The sequence below is a fragment of the Pelobates fuscus genome, chromosome 7 (assembly GCF_036172605.1).
Source record: "Pelobates fuscus isolate aPelFus1 chromosome 7, aPelFus1.pri, whole genome shotgun sequence".
NCBI classification, from domain to species: Eukaryota; Metazoa; Chordata; class Amphibia; order Anura; family Pelobatidae; genus Pelobates; species Pelobates fuscus.
In genome coordinates this window covers 94,585,720-94,603,330 of record NC_086323.1, presented here as the reverse complement: position 1 = coordinate 94,603,330, position 17,611 = coordinate 94,585,720, and the positions used below count along the sequence as shown (strand labels likewise).

The window sequence follows — 17,611 nt, the reverse complement described above, 5'->3', positions numbered from 1 at the left end:
TACCGATGCTTATTAATAATGTCTTTTTTATCCCTGTGTGACTCATTAAAATCAAATACTAGAGGTGCTACTTCTGAATTATCCTTATTACTGCTCTTATTATCTTTAATTTATATAAGGTCATCTTGATTAGTCTCTAACATTTCATTATAAGCTTTATCAGTTAATTCTTTAGGATGCTTCTTGTCCGAGAACCTTTCTATTAAAATATGTGCCTGTTCTTCAAACACTTCTGTATCTTTACAATTCCTCCTTATGCGTTGCAGTTGGCCCTTAGGAATATTATTGAGCCATGGCGTATTGTGCCCGCTGTTGTACAGTACAGAATTGTTCGCATCCACTCTTTTTAAAAAACACATTTAGTTTTTATCTCTCCATTCTCTATATAGATTTCCAGATCAACATATTCTATACTGGTAGTACTATATTTACTATTAAGATTAAGGTTATCTAAAAAGATTCTAAGATCAGGCTCAGACCCTTTCCAAATAAAAATGAAATCATAAGATGTCAGTGAAATCGAGTTCTGTCATCTACTCGCCCTCCTTCCTGCCACTGTTTATTGTGTGGGGCATGCTGCTAATCTGATGGTAAGAACTGCATTCCACAATATTTAGCAATTCTCCTGAATTAATAATTACCTTTAATAAACATATATAATGCTTTGAAAAAAAATTAAAATCAAATAATAAATGTACCTGCGATAAAGGGCCAAGTTCGCCCCCCACTCCATGCTGTCATAAATATAAATAGTCTCCCATTCTGACATATACAAATTTGCGTAGCTAGTAGCGAACTTGCCCCCCATCACATTACCCTGGCGCTGTAAAAAATACCTAGAGTTAAAAAGAATATAATTATTATTTAAAATCCCATTAATACAATCTATTAATTCCCGGCAATGAATTAAGGTAAGCAAATAAATGGTTAATTAACCATTTATTTGCCGTGGAACGGGGCCTTAGTCACTGTTTAGGTGACTAGGGCTCTATAGTGTTAGGAATACATATTTGTGTTCCTAACGCTATAGTGTTCCTTTAATGAACCCTTGACCTCACAGCTCCACCAACATGTTACTGAAAAAAAGAATTGGTAATATCTGCACAATTTTTAATTAAGATCTTATTAGGTTTTTAGGTATACAGTTGTGCTCAAAAGTTTGCATACCCTTGGGAAATTGGTAATATATGTAACATTTTTAATTAAGATCTCATTAGGTTTTTATGTATACAGTTATGCTCAAAAGTTTGCATACCCTTGAAAAATTGGTAATATATGTACCTTTTTTTTTAATAAAACATGAGTGAGCAGGCAAAACACATTTCTTTTATTTCCTATGGGATTCATATTCAACTGTAAGCTATAACAGACTTGCACAATCATAAAACAAAACATGGCAACAAAGAAAAAAATTAAATGACCCCTGTTCAAAAGTCAGCATACCCTTAGTTCTTAATACTGTGTATTGCCCCCTTTATCATCAATGACAGTGTGCAGTATTTTGTAATAGTTGTCTATAAGGCCCCTAATTATTGCAGGTGGTACATCTGCCCATTCCTCTTGGCTGAATGCCTCCAGGTCATGCAAAGTTTTTGGTCGTCTTGCATGAACCGCACGTTTAAGATTTCCCCACAGGGGCTCGATGATATTAAGGTCAGGAGACTGTGATGACCACTCCAGAACCTTTAAATTTTCCACTTCTTAATAAGTGATTGAAAAGTACTGACTGGCATTTTTAAGGCTTTGGATATCTTTTTATATCCTTTTCCATCTTTATAAAGTTCCATTACCTTGTTACGTAGGCCTTTTGACAGTTCTTTTCTACTCCCCATGGCTCATTATCTAGCATGCTCAGTGCATCCATGTGAGAGCTAACAAATTCATAGACTTTTTATACACAGACACTAATTGCAATTTAAAAGGTCACAGGTATGGGAATTTAACCTTTAATTGCCATTTTAACCTGTGTGTGTCACCTTGTGTGTCTGTAACAAGGCCAAACATTCAAGGGTATGTAAACTTTTGATCAGGGACATTTGGGTGATTTCTGTTATCATTATGATTTAAAAAGGAGCCAAAGAACTATGTGATAATAAATGGCTTCATATGATCACTATCCTTCAAAAAAATAAATTTTTGCATGCTCAGTCATATTTTCAAAATCAATGCCAAAATTTCATAATTTTTGCCGGGGTGTGCAAACTTTTCAGCACAACTGTATGCTTAGAATAGGGCAAAACATTTTTAAATTATTTAGAATAGATGACTTTTTTTGTTTTTTTTTCTAACCTTTGAAGTGAGTGAGTTTTCATTGAACACTTAACTTAAAATAATAATTTTACTGATATTTTGTGTTTTGGTGCCTATTCTCCCTATTTACATTGTTTAGAGTATTATTCTCATATTAGGTATATTATTTTTTATTGAAGATTACAATATTAATACATGGTAGTCTCTTGAAGGTATGCAAGTAGTTTGCCAGTGATCTAGAGTCTATATGTAAATTCATAACCATTAATTCTGCAATTCTTTTGTATAGCTGATGGGTGTAACTTAAATCTGCTGCCTTCTATCTGGGATAAGTTAGGGGCCGCAGTGCAAATACAGGCTGAGTGATAGTCACATTAAATTTCAAAATCTCAAATCATTGCAATTTCTGTTCTGTCAAAGCTTTCCAGTACAGTCTATTGGCTCAACAAGTACTCTCTAGTGACTCCTTCAGAAGTTTGTCTTATGAGTCCATATTGTTACCTGAGTATGAATTGCACCGGGGGTTGGTAAAAGGAAGATTTCCCCAACAAAAACTTCCAATAAGCTTCGCTATTCTGAACGCTGGAAAAGTATAACGGGGGTTGTATTTCTCTGTTTGTTAGCATTATTGTTACAGAGGCCGCAAATATTTTGCATTTATATTAATCCCTTCTATGACTATCACTGGTAATATTAGACTTACTAAATCGTTGGCAGAAATATTTATTTATTTAATATTTTTGCAATTATTTAAATATGCTCTATGTATTTTTTTCTTTTCTCTAACATGCAAGCCATAACCACTTCTCTCTTTATATTTATTTACACACATTTCTGTATATCTGATATATTGTCCCATACTGAATATATCTGAATCTGTCAGTATTCCATTGCTTTTCCCATACTTATTCCACAGATGCATATAATTTCATATAATGGGTACCTTTTTAATTACCACTATAGGCATGGACATTACATAGTTACATAGGCTGAAAAGAGACAAGTGTCCATCAAGTTCAGCGTTCCTCACATTTGTTTTTTGCTGTTGATCCAAAAGAAGGCAAAAAGTTTGAAGCACTTCTAATTTTACAACAAACTAGGAAAAAAAATCCCTCTTGACCCCAGAATGGCAGTCAGATTTATATATGGATGAAGAAGCTATTACCATAAAGTTGAACAATTATATAATTCAATATTCTGTTTCTGGAAATATGCATCTAGTTGCTGTTTAAACATCTGTGCAGACTCTGATAAAACCAGACTCTAAATTCAGCCAGAGAATTCCACATCCTTATTGTTCTTATGGTAAAAAAAACCTTTCCTTTGCTTTAGACGAAATCTTCTTTCTTCCAGTCTAAATGCATGACCTCGTGTCCTATGTAAAGTGCAGTTTGTGAATACTCCATACTTTCCTTTCTATGAAATGAATGACTGTGTTAAAATTATTGTTTCTCCATTGGCACCACAGTCAAAGAAAATGTATTTAGACTGGGGAGGGAGGTGGAGAAAAAAAAAAAGAGGTCTAGGACCGGAGACTTAACACCCGGGTCTCATGCTAATGTCCTCTTTTATTATCTTTTGAATTAGTCTCTAATTGTAGGTAACCAGCAGTTTTAGTGATTGTATTTAGTGATTGTATTTCACCCCACTTGTCCTTAGACACATTGTGAAAGGGACAAAGATATTTATCTTGCAGTGTGTCAGGAACATACCAGACCCCAACTTATAATCTTGTTGCCCATAATTTACGCAAGACAATGTGACAAGTACAGAAAGGCATCTTACGGCATCTTATGGCCGTTAGGGTTGCTTGGCTTAATGTGTCACGTTCAGAATTCCAAACATACTCAAACCACTAACCAGTTCATGTGGTATTAGAAGATAATAATAATAGAAATTAAAAAATATTATCAGTAGAATATGTGTTGGGTGGTGTTGTTGTTCGTCAATATGTGTGGTTATGCATGTACCTTTGTATTTGTTAATATTCAGAAAAAAAAAAAAAAATTACAAAATATATCATAAATAGTAAGGCACGCCCTGTGTCATATAGTATCCAATTGTCAAAATGTTGCATCTTTTTGGATGCAAAACCAAGATGCACCATACTGGATGACTGCCAAAGGATGCCATAGGGCTTGGTATAAATAGACTGCACCTACACATGACCCCTGAGTAATAAGCTATGTGCATCGCACTATGGAAAATGTGTCAGTAGGATGTCTTCTAAAAGGCATCATCTGGTAGCTCTAACATTTTATCATTAATTTTTTTTCCTGTTTTGGGTTTTGAGTTTTGAGTTTTTTTTTTGTTTTGTTTTTTATGAGAAGACATATGAATACACTATTTCACCAAAGTGGGGCAAAATAGAACAACAAAATTACCAATTTTTAAAAAAAACTGTTTATTGCAGGCAGATGATTCAATATTTGTCGACATAGATGGTCAAAAAAGATAAGAGAAAGAAAAGAAAAATTGAAAAGGAAAAGGGGTACCTTTTCAGAAGGTGGGGGAGTCTAGAATAGCCAGGGAGGGAGTAGTCAGGAGATGATGAGTTAAAAACTTGAGTAGCCAGGAGGTGAGGGGGACATTGGGGTGAAAATTCAAAGTGAAATTCAAATTGAAAGCCAAAGTAGCTGAACTGGAGGCATTCTTCCAGTTTGGGTATTTTTACCTTAAATTTGACATTCACTCTGCATTCACTCTGCATTTTCACTTTTGTGAATAGTCCTATAAGCTGTGAATTGTGAAATAGCTCTGCTTCAATTGCTTTAATGCTTTGGAGATTTCACTGATGCTGGATTTTGTTATGCAGAGGGTGAACGTTGTTTAAGTGGCTCAGAGTCCCTTAGAATCACGGAAGCTCCTCTAATGGCTATCAGGCAGTTTCCCAAAAACTGCAATATTTTACATTGCAGGACTAAGGGGGACAGGGACACTGCACCCAGATCACTTCAATGACATGAAGTGGTCTGGGTGCATATAGTATCCTTTTAACAAATAGGTATGTGGTAAGTGTGGAAAATAAAATTAAATGTAGAAATACACATCCTACAACTGCAGCGCAGCCTCCATCTTAGTTCCCTGCCAATCACTGTTATAAGCTCTCGCCTTTGCACTTCATACTCTGCATACATTGCAATGCATATTTGCAATATTTGCCCTGGCTGTCCCTGGACTTAACTATATTGTGATGAAAAAACAAAAAACAGAATCTCCTTTTGGGAGAAAGTGTGTTACAAAAAGTGCTTTTAGTGAAACAATATGAGCAGCTCAAAACACTAGAGTGGGATCCCCTTTCCTCCACACACAATTATACAAAAAACAGCAAGTAATACAATAAAAACCGATACCTTAAGTGGAGCGCTATGAAATTATAAGTGGGGTGGCTTACCCCTCGAAATCTTTATAGTATTTTAAAATTTCTTGTATAAGAATATTTATTTTTTCAGAGGGAATATCAACGAGGAATAGTGGTGGTATGCCGCCCTAAAAAGCCTACAAGCCCTGTTTACTGAGCCAATCCTATAGGCTCTTTTAAAAGTGAGTGACCCGTTCTGACATACAATTGAATTGTCACAGTGTATTACTATCTACATTCTACACCATATTCTATTCTTTGTATGTTTCATATATATATTTGACGCGTACGTATCTATTAACATTTCAAGGGGTAAGCCACCCCACTTATAATTTCATAGCGCTCCACTTAATGTATAGGTTTTGTACCATTTGTTGTTTTTTATATTGTGATGTAAGTTACTAAATTTATAATATAAATTAGAAAATGGAGCATCGCATGAAAAAATAAGTTAAAACCAGTAATAAGTAGTGATGTCGCAAACATAAAATTTTAGTGAATATTCCCCTGTATAACAATGTTTGACATTTAGTGAATATTCCCCTGTATAACAATGTTTGGCATTTAGTGAATATTCCCCTATATAAGAATGTTTGGCATTTAGTGAATATTCCCCTATGTAACAATGTTTGGCATTTAGTAAATATTCCCCTGCATAACAATGTTTGGTATTTAGTGAATATTCCCCTATGTAACCATGTTTGGCATTTAGTGAATATTCCCCTGTATAACAATGTTTGGCATTTAGTGAATATTCCCCTGTATAACAATGTTTGGCATTTAGTGAATATTCCCCTATATAACAATGTTTGGCATTTAGTGAATATTCCCCTATATAACAATGTTTGTTATTTAGTGAATATTCCCCTATATAACAATGTTTGGTATTTAGTGAATATTCCCCTGTATAACAATGTTTGGTATTTAGTGAATATTCCCCTGTATAACAATGTTTCGTATTTAGTGAATATTCCCCTGTATAACAATTTTTGGTATTTAGTGAATATCCCCCTGTATAACAATGTTTGGCATTTAGTGAATATTCCCCTGTATAACAATGTTTGGTATTTAGTGAATATTCCCCTGTATAACAATGTTTGGTATTTAGTGAATATGCCCCTGTATAACAATGTTTGGTATTTAGTGAATATTCCCCTGTATAACAATGTTTGGTATTTAGTGAATATTCCCCTGTATAACAATGTTTGGCATTTAGTGAATATTCCCCTGTATAACAATGTTTGGTATTTAGTGAATATTCCCCATGTATAACAATGTTTTGCATTTAGTGAATATTCCCCTGTATAACAATGTTTGGTATTTAGTGAATATTCCCCTGTATAACAATGTTTGGTATTTAGTGAATATTCCCCTGTATAACAATGTTTGGTATTTAGTGAATATTCCCCTATATAACAATGTTTGGCATTTAGTGAATATTCCCCTGTATAACAATGTTTGGAATTTAGTGAATATTCCCCTGTGTAACAATGTTTGGTATTTAGTGAATATTCCCCTATATAACAATGTTTTGCATTTAGTGAATATTCCCCTGTATAACAATGTTTGGTATTTAGTGAATATTCCCCTGTATAACAATGTTTTGCATTTAGTGAATATTCCCCTGTATAACAATGTTTGGTATTTAGTGAATATTCCCCTGTATAACAATGTTTGGCATTTAGTGAATATTCCCCTGTATAACAATGTTTGGTATTTAGTGAATATGCCCCTGTATAACAATGTTTGGTATTTAGTGAATATTCCCCTGTATAACAATGTTTGGTATTTAGTGAATATTCCCCATGTATAACAATGTTTGGTATTTAGTGAATATTCCCCTGTATAACAATGTTTGGTATTTAGTGAATATTCCCCTGTATAACAATGTTTGGTATTTAGTGAATATTCCCCTATATAACAATGTTTGGTATTTAGTGAATATTCCCCTATATAACAATGTTTGGTATTTAGTGAATATTCCCCTATATAACAATGTTTGGTATTTAGTGAATATTCCCCTATATAACAATGTTTGGTATTTAGTGAATATTCCCCTATATAACAATGTTTGGTATTTAGTGAATATTCCCCTATATAACAATGTTTGGTATTTAGTGAATATTCCCCTGTATAACAATGTTTGGTATTTAGTGAATATTCCCCTATATAACAATGTTTGGTATTTAGTGAATATTCCCCTGTATAACAATGTTTGGTATTTAGTGAATATTCCCCTGTATAACAATGTTTGGTATTTAGTGAATATTCCCCTATATATTCCCCTGTATAACAATGTTTGGTATTTAGTGAATATTCCCCTGTATAACAATGTTTGGCATTTAGTGAATATTCCCCTGTATAACAATGTTTGGTATTTAGTGAATATTCCCCTGTATAACAATGTTTGGTATTTAGTGAATATGCCCCTGTATAACAATGTTTGGTATTTAGTGAATATTCCCCTGTATAACAATGTTTGGTATTTAGTGAATATTCCCCTGTATAACAATGTTTGGCATTTAGTGAATATTCCCCTGTATAACAATGTTTGGTATTTAGTGAATATTCCCCATGTATAACAATGTTTTGCATTTAGTGAATATTCCCCTGTATAACAATGTTTGGTATTTAGTGAATATTCCCCTGTATAACAATGTTTGGTATTTAGTGAATATTCCCCTGTATAACAATGTTTGGAATTTAGTGAATATTCCCCTGTGTAACAATGTTTGGTATTTAGTGAATATTCCCCTATATAACAATGTTTGGTATTTAGTGAATATTCCCCTATATAACAATGTTTTGCATTTAGTGAATATTCCCCTGTATAACAATGTTTGGTATTTAGTGAATATTCCCCTGTATAACAATGTTTTGCATTTAGTGAATATTCCCCTGTATAACAATGTTTGGTATTTAGTGAATATTCCCCTATATAACAATGTTTTGCATTTAGTGAATATTCCCCTGTATAACAATGTTTGGTATTTAGTGAATATTCCCCTGTATAACAATGTTTTGCATTTAGTGAATATTCCCCTGTATAACAATGTTTGGTATTTAGTGAATATTCCCCTGTATAACAATGTTTGGCATTTAGTGAATATTCCCCTGTATAACAATGTTTGGTATTTAGTGAATATGCCCCTGTATAACAATGTTTGGTATTTAGTGAATATTCCCCTGTATAACAATGTTTGGTATTTAGTGAATATTCCCCATGTATAACAATGTTTGGTATTTAGTGAATATTCCCCTGTATAACAATGTTTGGCATTTAGTGAATATTCCCCTGTATAACAATGTTTGGTATTTAGTGAATATCCCCCTGTATAACAATGTTTGGTATTTAGTGAATATTCCCCTGTATAACAATGTTTGGTATTTAGTGAATATTCCCCTGTATAACAATGTTTGGTATTTAGTGAATATTCCCCTATATAACAATGTTTGGTATTTAGTGAATATTCCCCTATATAACAATGTTTGGTATTTAGTGAATATTCCCCTATATAACAATGTTTGGTATTTAGTGAATATTCCCCTATATAACAATGTTTGGCATTTAGTGAATTTCCCCCTATATGTTCCCCTGTATAACAATGTTTCGTATTTAGTGAATATTCCCCTGTATAACAATTTTTGGTATTTAGTGAATATTTCCCTATATATTCCCCTGTATAACAATGTTTGGTATTTAGTGAATATGCCCCTGTATAACAATGTTTGGTATTTAGTGAATATGCCCCTGTATAACAATGTTTGGTATTTAGTGAATATTCCCCTATATAACAATGTTTGGTATTTAGTGAATATTCCCCTGTATAACAATGTTTGGCATTTAGTGAATATTCCCCTGTATAACAATGTTTGGCATTTAGTGAATATTCCCCTGTATAACAATGTTTGGCATTTAGTGAATATTCCCCTGTATAACAATGTTTGGTATTTAGTGAATATGCCCCTGTATAACAATGTTTGGTATTTAGTGAATATGCCCCTGTATAACAATGTTTGGTATTTAGTGAATATTCCCCTGTATAACAATGTTTGGTATTTAGTGAATATTCCCCTGTATAACAATGTTTGGCATTTAGTGAATATTCCCCTGTATAACAATGTTTGGCATTTAGTGAATATTCCCCTGTATAACAATGTTTGGTATTTAGTGAATATTCCCCTGTATAACAATGTTTGGTATTTAGTGAATATTCCCCTATATAACAATGTTTGGTATTTAGTGAATATTCCCCTGTATAACAATGTTTGGCATTTAGTAAATATTCCCCTATATAACAATGTTTGGAATTTAGTAAATATTCCCCTGTATAACAATGTTTGGTATTTAGTGAATATGCCCCTGTATAACAATGTTTGGTATTTAGTGAATATTCCCCTATATAACAATGTTTGGTATTTAGTGAATATTCCCCTGTATAACAATGTTTGGTATTTAGTGAATATTCCCCTGTATAACAATGTTTGGTATTTAGTGAATATTCCCCTGTATAACAATGTTTGGTATTTAGTGAATATGCCCCTGTATAACAATGTTTGGTATTTAGTGAATATTCCCCTGTATAACAATGTTTGGTATTTAGTGAATATTCCCCTATATAACAATGTTTGGCATTTAGTGAATATTCCCCTGTATAACAATGTTTGGTATTTAGTGAATATTCCCCTGTATAACAATGTTTGGTATTTAGTGAATATTCCCCTGTATAACAATGTTTGTTATTTAGTGAATATTCCCCTATATAACAATGTTTCGTATTTAGTGAATATTCCCCTGTATAACAATGTTTGGTATTTAGTGAATATTCCCCTGTATAACAATGTTTGGTATTTAGTGAATATTCCCCTGTATAACAATGTTTGGTATTTAGTGAATATTCCCCTGTATAACAATGTTTGGTATTTAGTGAATATTCCCCTGTATAACAATGTTTGGTATTTAGTGAATATTCCCCTGTATAACAATGTTTGGCATTTAGTGAATATTCCCCTGTATAACAATTTTTGGTATTTAGTGAATATTTCCCTATATATTCCCCTGTATAACAATGTTTGGTATTTAGTGAATATGCCCCTGTATAACAATGTTTGGTATTTAGTGAATATTCCCCTGTATAACAATGTTTGGTATTTAGTGAATATTCCCCTGTATAACAATGTTTGGCATTTAGTGAATATTCCCCTATATAACAATGTTTGGCATTTAGTGAATATTCCCCTGTATAACAATGTTTGGCATTTAGTGAATATTCCCCTGTATAACAATGTTTGGCATTTAGTGAATTTCCCCCTATATGTTCCCCTGTATAACAATGTTTCGTATTTAGTGAATATTCCCCTGTATAACAATTTTTGGTATTTAGTGAATATTTCCCTATATATTCCCCTGTATAACAATGTTTGGTATTTAGTGAATATTCCCCTGTATAACAATGTTTGGCATTTAGTGAATTTCCCCCTATATGTTCCCCTGTATAACAATGTTTGGCATTTAGTGAATATTCCCCTGTATAACAATGTTTGGTATTTAGTGAATATTCCCCTGTATAACAATGTTTCGTATTTAGTGAATATTCCCCTGTATAACAATGTTTGGTATTTAGTGAATATTCCCCTGTATAACAATGTTTGGTATTTAGTGAATATTCCCCTGTATAACAATGTTTGGCATTTAGTGAATTTCCCCCTATATGTTCCCCTGTATAACAATGTTTCGTATTTAGTGAATATTCCCCTGTATAACAATTTTTGGTATTTAGTGAATATTTCCCTATATATTCCCCTGTATAACAATGTTTGGTATTTAGTGAATATTCCCCTGTATAACAATGTTTGGTATTTAGTGAATATGCCCCTATATAACAATGTTTTGCATTTAGTGAATATTCCCCTGTATAACAATGTTTGGCATTTAGTGAATATCCCCCTGTATAACAATGTTTGGCATTTAGTGAATATTCCCCTATATAACAATGTTTGGCATTTAGTGAATATTCCCCTATATAACAATGTTTGGTATTTAGTGAATATTCCCCTGTATAACAATGTTTGGTATTTAGTGAATATTCCCCTATATAACAATGTTTGGTATTTAGTGAATATTCCCCTGTATAACAATGTTTGGTATTTAGTGAATATTCCCCTGTATAACAATGTTTGGTATTTAGTGAATATTCCCCTATATATCAATGTTTGGTATTTAGTGAATATTCCCCTATATAACAATGTTTGGTATTTAGTGAATATTCCCCTATATAACAATGTTTGGTATTTAGTGAATATTCCCCTATATAACAATGTTTGGTATTTAGTGAATATTCCCCTGTATAACAATGTTTGGTATTTAGTGAATATTCCCCTATATAACAATGTTTGGTATTTAGTGAATATTCCCCTATATAACAATGTTTGGTATTTAGTGAATATTCCCCTATATAACAATGTTTGGTATTTAGTGAATATTCCCCTATATAACAATGTTTGGTATTTAGTGAATATTCCCCTATATAACAATGTTTGGTATTTAGTGAATATTCCCCTATATAACAATGTTTGGTATTTAGTGAATATTCCCCTGTATAACAATGTTTGGTATTTAGTGAATATTCCCCTGTATAACAATGTTTGGTATTTAGTGAATATTCCCCTATATAACAATGTTTGGCATTTAGTGAATTTCCCCCTATATGTTCCCCTGTATAACAATGTTTCGTATTTAGTGAATATTCCCCTGTATAACAATTTTTGGTATTTAGTGAATATTCCCCTGTATAACAATGTTTGGTATTTAGTGAATATTCCCCTGTATAACAATGTTTGGTATTTAGTGAATATTCCCCTATATAACAATGTTTGGCATTTAGTGAATTTCCCCCTATATGTTCCCCTGTATAACAATGTTTCGTATTTAGTGAATATTCCCCTGTATAACAATGTTTGGTATTTAGTGAATATTCCCCTGTATAACAATGTTTGGTATTTAGTGAATATGCCCCTGTATAACAATGTTTGGTATTTAGTGAATATTCCCCTGTATAACAATGTTTGGTATTTAGTGAATATTCCCCTGTATAACAATGTTTGGCATTTAGTGAATATTCCCCTGTATAACAATGTTTGGTATTTAGTGAATATTCCCCTGTATAACAATGTTTGGTATTTAGTGAATATTCCCCTGTATAACAATGTTTGGTATTTAGTGAATATTCCCCTGTATAACAATGTTTGGCATTTAGTGAATATCCCCCTGTATAACAATGTTTGGCATTTAGTGAATATTCCCCTATATAACAATGTTTGGTATTTAGTGAATATTCCCCTGTATAACAATGTTTGGTATTTAGTGAATATTCCCCTATATAACAATGTTTGGTATTTAGTGAATATTCCCCTGTATAACAATGTTTGGTATTTAGTGAATATTCCCCTGTATAACAATGTTTGGTATTTAGTGAATATTCCCCTATATATCAATGTTTGGTATTTAGTGAATATTCCCCTATATAACAATGTTTGGTATTTAGTGAATATTCCCCTATATAACAATGTTTGGTATTTAGTGAATATTCCCCTATATAACAATGTTTGGTATTTAGTGAATATTCCCCTGTATAACAATGTTTGGTATTTAGTGAATATTCCCCTATATAACAATGTTTGGTATTTAGTGAATATTCCCCTATATAACAATGTTTGGTATTTAGTGAATATTCCCCTATATAACAATGTTTGGTATTTAGTGAATATTCCCCTATATAACAATGTTTGGTATTTAGTGAATATTCCCCTATATAACAATGTTTGGTATTTAGTGAATATTCCCCTATATAACAATGTTTGGTATTTAGTGAATATTCCCCTGTATAACAATGTTTGGTATTTAGTGAATATTCCCCTGTATAACAATGTTTGGTATTTAGTGAATATTCCCCTATATAACAATGTTTGGCATTTAGTGAATTTCCCCCTATATGTTCCCCTGTATAACAATGTTTCGTATTTAGTGAATATTCCCCTGTATAACAATTTTTGGTATTTAGTGAATATTCCCCTGTATAACAATGTTTGGTATTTAGTGAATATTCCCCTGTATAACAATGTTTGGTATTTAGTGAATATTCCCCTATATAACAATGTTTGGCATTTAGTGAATTTCCCCCTATATGTTCCCCTGTATAACAATGTTTCGTATTTAGTGAATATTTCCCCTGTATAACAATGTTTGGTATTTAGTGAATATTCCCCTGTATAACAATGTTTGGTATTTAGTGAATATGCCCCTGTATAACAATGTTTGGTATTTAGTGAATATTCCCCTGTATAACAATGTTTGGTATTTAGTGAATATTCCCCTGTATAACAATGTTTGGCATTTAGTGAATATTCCCCTGTATAACAATGTTTGGTATTTAGTGAATATTCCCCTGTATAACAATGTTTGGTATTTAGTGAATATTCCCCTGTATAACAATGTTTGGTATTTAGTGAATATTCCCCTGTATAACAATGTTTGGTATTTAGTGAATATTCCCCTGTATAACAATGTTTCGTATTTAGTGAATATTCCCCTGTATAACAATTTTTGGTATTTAGTGAATATCCCCCTGTATAACAATGTTTGGTATTTAGTGAATATTCCCCTGTATAACAATGTTTGGTATTTAGTGAATATTCCCCTGTATAACAATGTTTGGCATTTAGTGAATATTCCCCTGTATAACAATGTTTGGCATTTAGTGAATATTCCCCTGTATAACAATGTTTGGCATTTAGTGAATATTCCCCTGTATAACAATGTTTGGCATTTAGTGAATATTCCCCTATATAACAATGTTTTGCATTTAGTGAATATTCCCCTATATAACAATGTTTGGCATTTAGTGAATATTCCCCTGTATAACAATGTTTGGCATTTAGTGAATATTCCCCTGTATAACAATGTTTGGTATTTAGTGAATATTCCCCTATATAACAATGTTTGGTATTTAGTGAATATTCCCCTATATAACAATGTTTGGTATTTAGTGAATATTCCCCTATATAACAATGTTTGGTATTTAGTGAATATTCCCCTGTATAACAATGTTTGGTATTTAGTGAATATTCCCCTGTATAACAATGTTTGGTATTTAGTGAATATTCCCCTATATAACAATGTTTGGTATTTAGTGAATATTCCCCTATATAACAATGTTTGGTATTTAGTGAATATTCCCCTATATAACAATGTTTGGTATTTAGTGAATATTCCCCTATATAACAATGTTTGGTATTTAGTGAATATTCCCCTGTATAACAATGTTTGGTATTTAGTGAATATTCCCCTATATAACAATGTTTGGTATTTAGTGAATTTCCCCCTATATGTTCCCCTGTATAACAATGTTTCGTATTTAGTGAATATTCCCCTGTATAACAATGTTTGGTATTTAGTGAATATTCCCCTGTATAACAATGTTTGGTATTTAGTGAATATTCCCCTGTATAACAATGTTTGGTATTTAGTGAATATTCCCCTATATAACAATGTTTGGTATTTAGTGAATATTCCCCTATATAACAATGTTTGGTATTTAGTGAATATTCCCCTATATAACAATGTTTGGTATTTAGTGAATATTCCCCTATATAACAATGTTTGGTATTTAGTGAATATTCCCCTATATAACAATGTTTGGTATTTAGTGAATATTCCCCTGTATAACAATGTTTGGTATTTAGTGAATATTCCCCTGTATAACAATGTTTGGTATTTAGTGAATATTCCCCTATATAACAATGTTTGGCATTTAGTGAATTTCCCCCTATATGTTCCCCTGTATAACAATGTTTCGTATTTAGTGAATATTCCCCTGTATAACAATTTTTGGTATTTAGTGAATATTCCCCTGTATAACAATGTTTGGTATTTAGTGAATATTCCCCTGTATAACAATGTTTGGTATTTAGTGAATATTCCCCTATATAACAATGTTTGGCATTTAGTGAATTTCCCCCTATATGTTCCCCTGTATAACAATGTTTCGTATTTAGTGAATATTCCCCTGTATAACAATGTTTGGTATTTAGTGAATATTCCCCTGTATAACAATGTTTGGTATTTAGTGAATATGCCCCTGTATAACAATGTTTGGTATTTAGTGAATATTCCCCTGTATAACAATGTTTGGTATTTAGTGAATATGCCCCTATATAACAATGTTTTGCATTTAGTGAATATTCCCCTGTATAACAATGTTTGGCATTTAGTGAATATCCCCCTGTATAACAATGTTTGGCATTTAGTGAATATTCCCCTATATAACAATGTTTGGCATTTAGTGAATATTCCCCTATATAACAATGTTTGGTATTTAGTGAATATTCCCCTGTATAACAATGTTTGGTATTTAGTGAATATTCCCCTATATAACAATGTTTGGTATTTAGTGAATATTCCCCTGTATAACAATGTTTGGTATTTAGTGAATATTCCCCTGTATAACAATGTTTGGTATTTAGTGAATATTCCCCTATATATCAATGTTTGGTATTTAGTGAATATTCCCCTGTATAACAATGTTTTGCATTTAGAATTAAAAAAAAAAAAAAAAAAAAAATGAATGCAGCTTCCGAATGAATCTAAAATGGTTGCTGTCCAGGAGGTGGGAGGGTCTGGGAGGGAGGGTCTGCTGCTGACTGGCTGGAATGTGTCTGCTGACTGTGAGGTACAGGGTCAAAGTTTCCTCAATGATGACGAATAGGGGGCAGACCGAACATCGCATATGTTCGCCCACCGTGACGAACGCGAACAAGTGATGGTCGCCAGGAACTATTCGCCAGCGAACCGTTTGGGACATCACTAGTAATAAGGCATAGCAATGTTTTATTAAATGTTTTCAATGAAAATATAACAATTTCAACATTGTTTTATATATACTAGTTGGGTGGTAGATTATTTATACCTATTTAGGAATGGTTAACACCAAAGCTGTGAAGTTGGTAACAGCTCATTATGATGTCTGATTCTTCATTAAGGACTGCACACTCTCAGCCTGTAATCACTAGCATCCCATTCACAAAATTGTGGGAGAAAGTCCCATTCCGTTATGGAGCCTGGAGGGTCCTTGAAACCTTAAATACTTAAGTTGATCATTTGATACTAAAGTGGTGTCTCTTTATTCTGCAGAACAGAATTTACATTTTCCCGTTACCGCAATGGGACAGAGTTAATTCAAGCTATCAGAAACCTCAGCTACAAAGGTGGAAACACAAGAACTGGTGCTGGACTTAGATATGCTTCGGACAATTTCTATGGACCAAACACCATCCGGGATGTTCCAAAGGTACAGTTCTATCCAATACGTGATACACTACTGCCAACTTAATCCCAGTTCTATATTAACCCCTTAAGGACACATGACATGTGTGACATGTCATGATTCCCTTTTATTCCAGAAGTTAAGGGGTTAAGCCAAGTAGTTCTTCACACAAATCAATTTTAAACTGATTTTATTTTAGGTGGCAATTTTGATAACAGATGGCAAATCACAGGATGAAGTTGACCAGGCATCGCAGAAATTAAAAACTCAAGGAGTCAAAGTATTTGCTGTGGGTAAGTTACAAATAAAATGACATATTATTGGAAAATCATGTAGGATCTTACAATGTATAGTTTTTAGAAAGGGAGAGAGTTGATGGTGAAAATATTAACAAACATATGAAAAAAAGAAGACTAATGGGTAACCGGCTTCATTTATATGTATAAGAAATCTCTTCATCAAAACAGCAGTAGGTACAAGAAAATTGGTCCAGCAGAAGTGGTTAAGTACAGGTTTATAAAGTAAGATAACTAAAAAACACACAGTGTGCAAACTTAGAGTACCAAAAAAAGAGAAAGAGAGAGAAAGCTCTGCAAGACTTGTTTAAATTGGAAAGGAGAACAGAGTTTGAACACTGTCTGTTGTCATTTTGCAGCCAGCAGTCAAGTGATATTTCCAA

The 17,611-nt window shown here is 32.7% G+C and overlaps 1 protein-coding gene across 2 annotated transcripts in view; it reads left to right on the top strand.

The window, feature by feature from the left end:
* The window catches only part of COL7A1 (collagen type VII alpha 1 chain), a 193,817-nt gene that overhangs the window by 39,774 nt on the left and 136,432 nt on the right, over nucleotides 1-17,611 (top strand). For both annotated transcript variants that reach the window (XM_063426212.1, XM_063426213.1), the window contains exons 4-5: nucleotides 16,800-16,956; nucleotides 17,132-17,225. In XM_063426212.1, coding sequence (XP_063282282.1) covers nucleotides 16,800-16,956; nucleotides 17,132-17,225 — 251 coding nt within the window. The remainder of the gene's footprint in view (nucleotides 1-16,799; nucleotides 16,957-17,131; nucleotides 17,226-17,611) is intronic.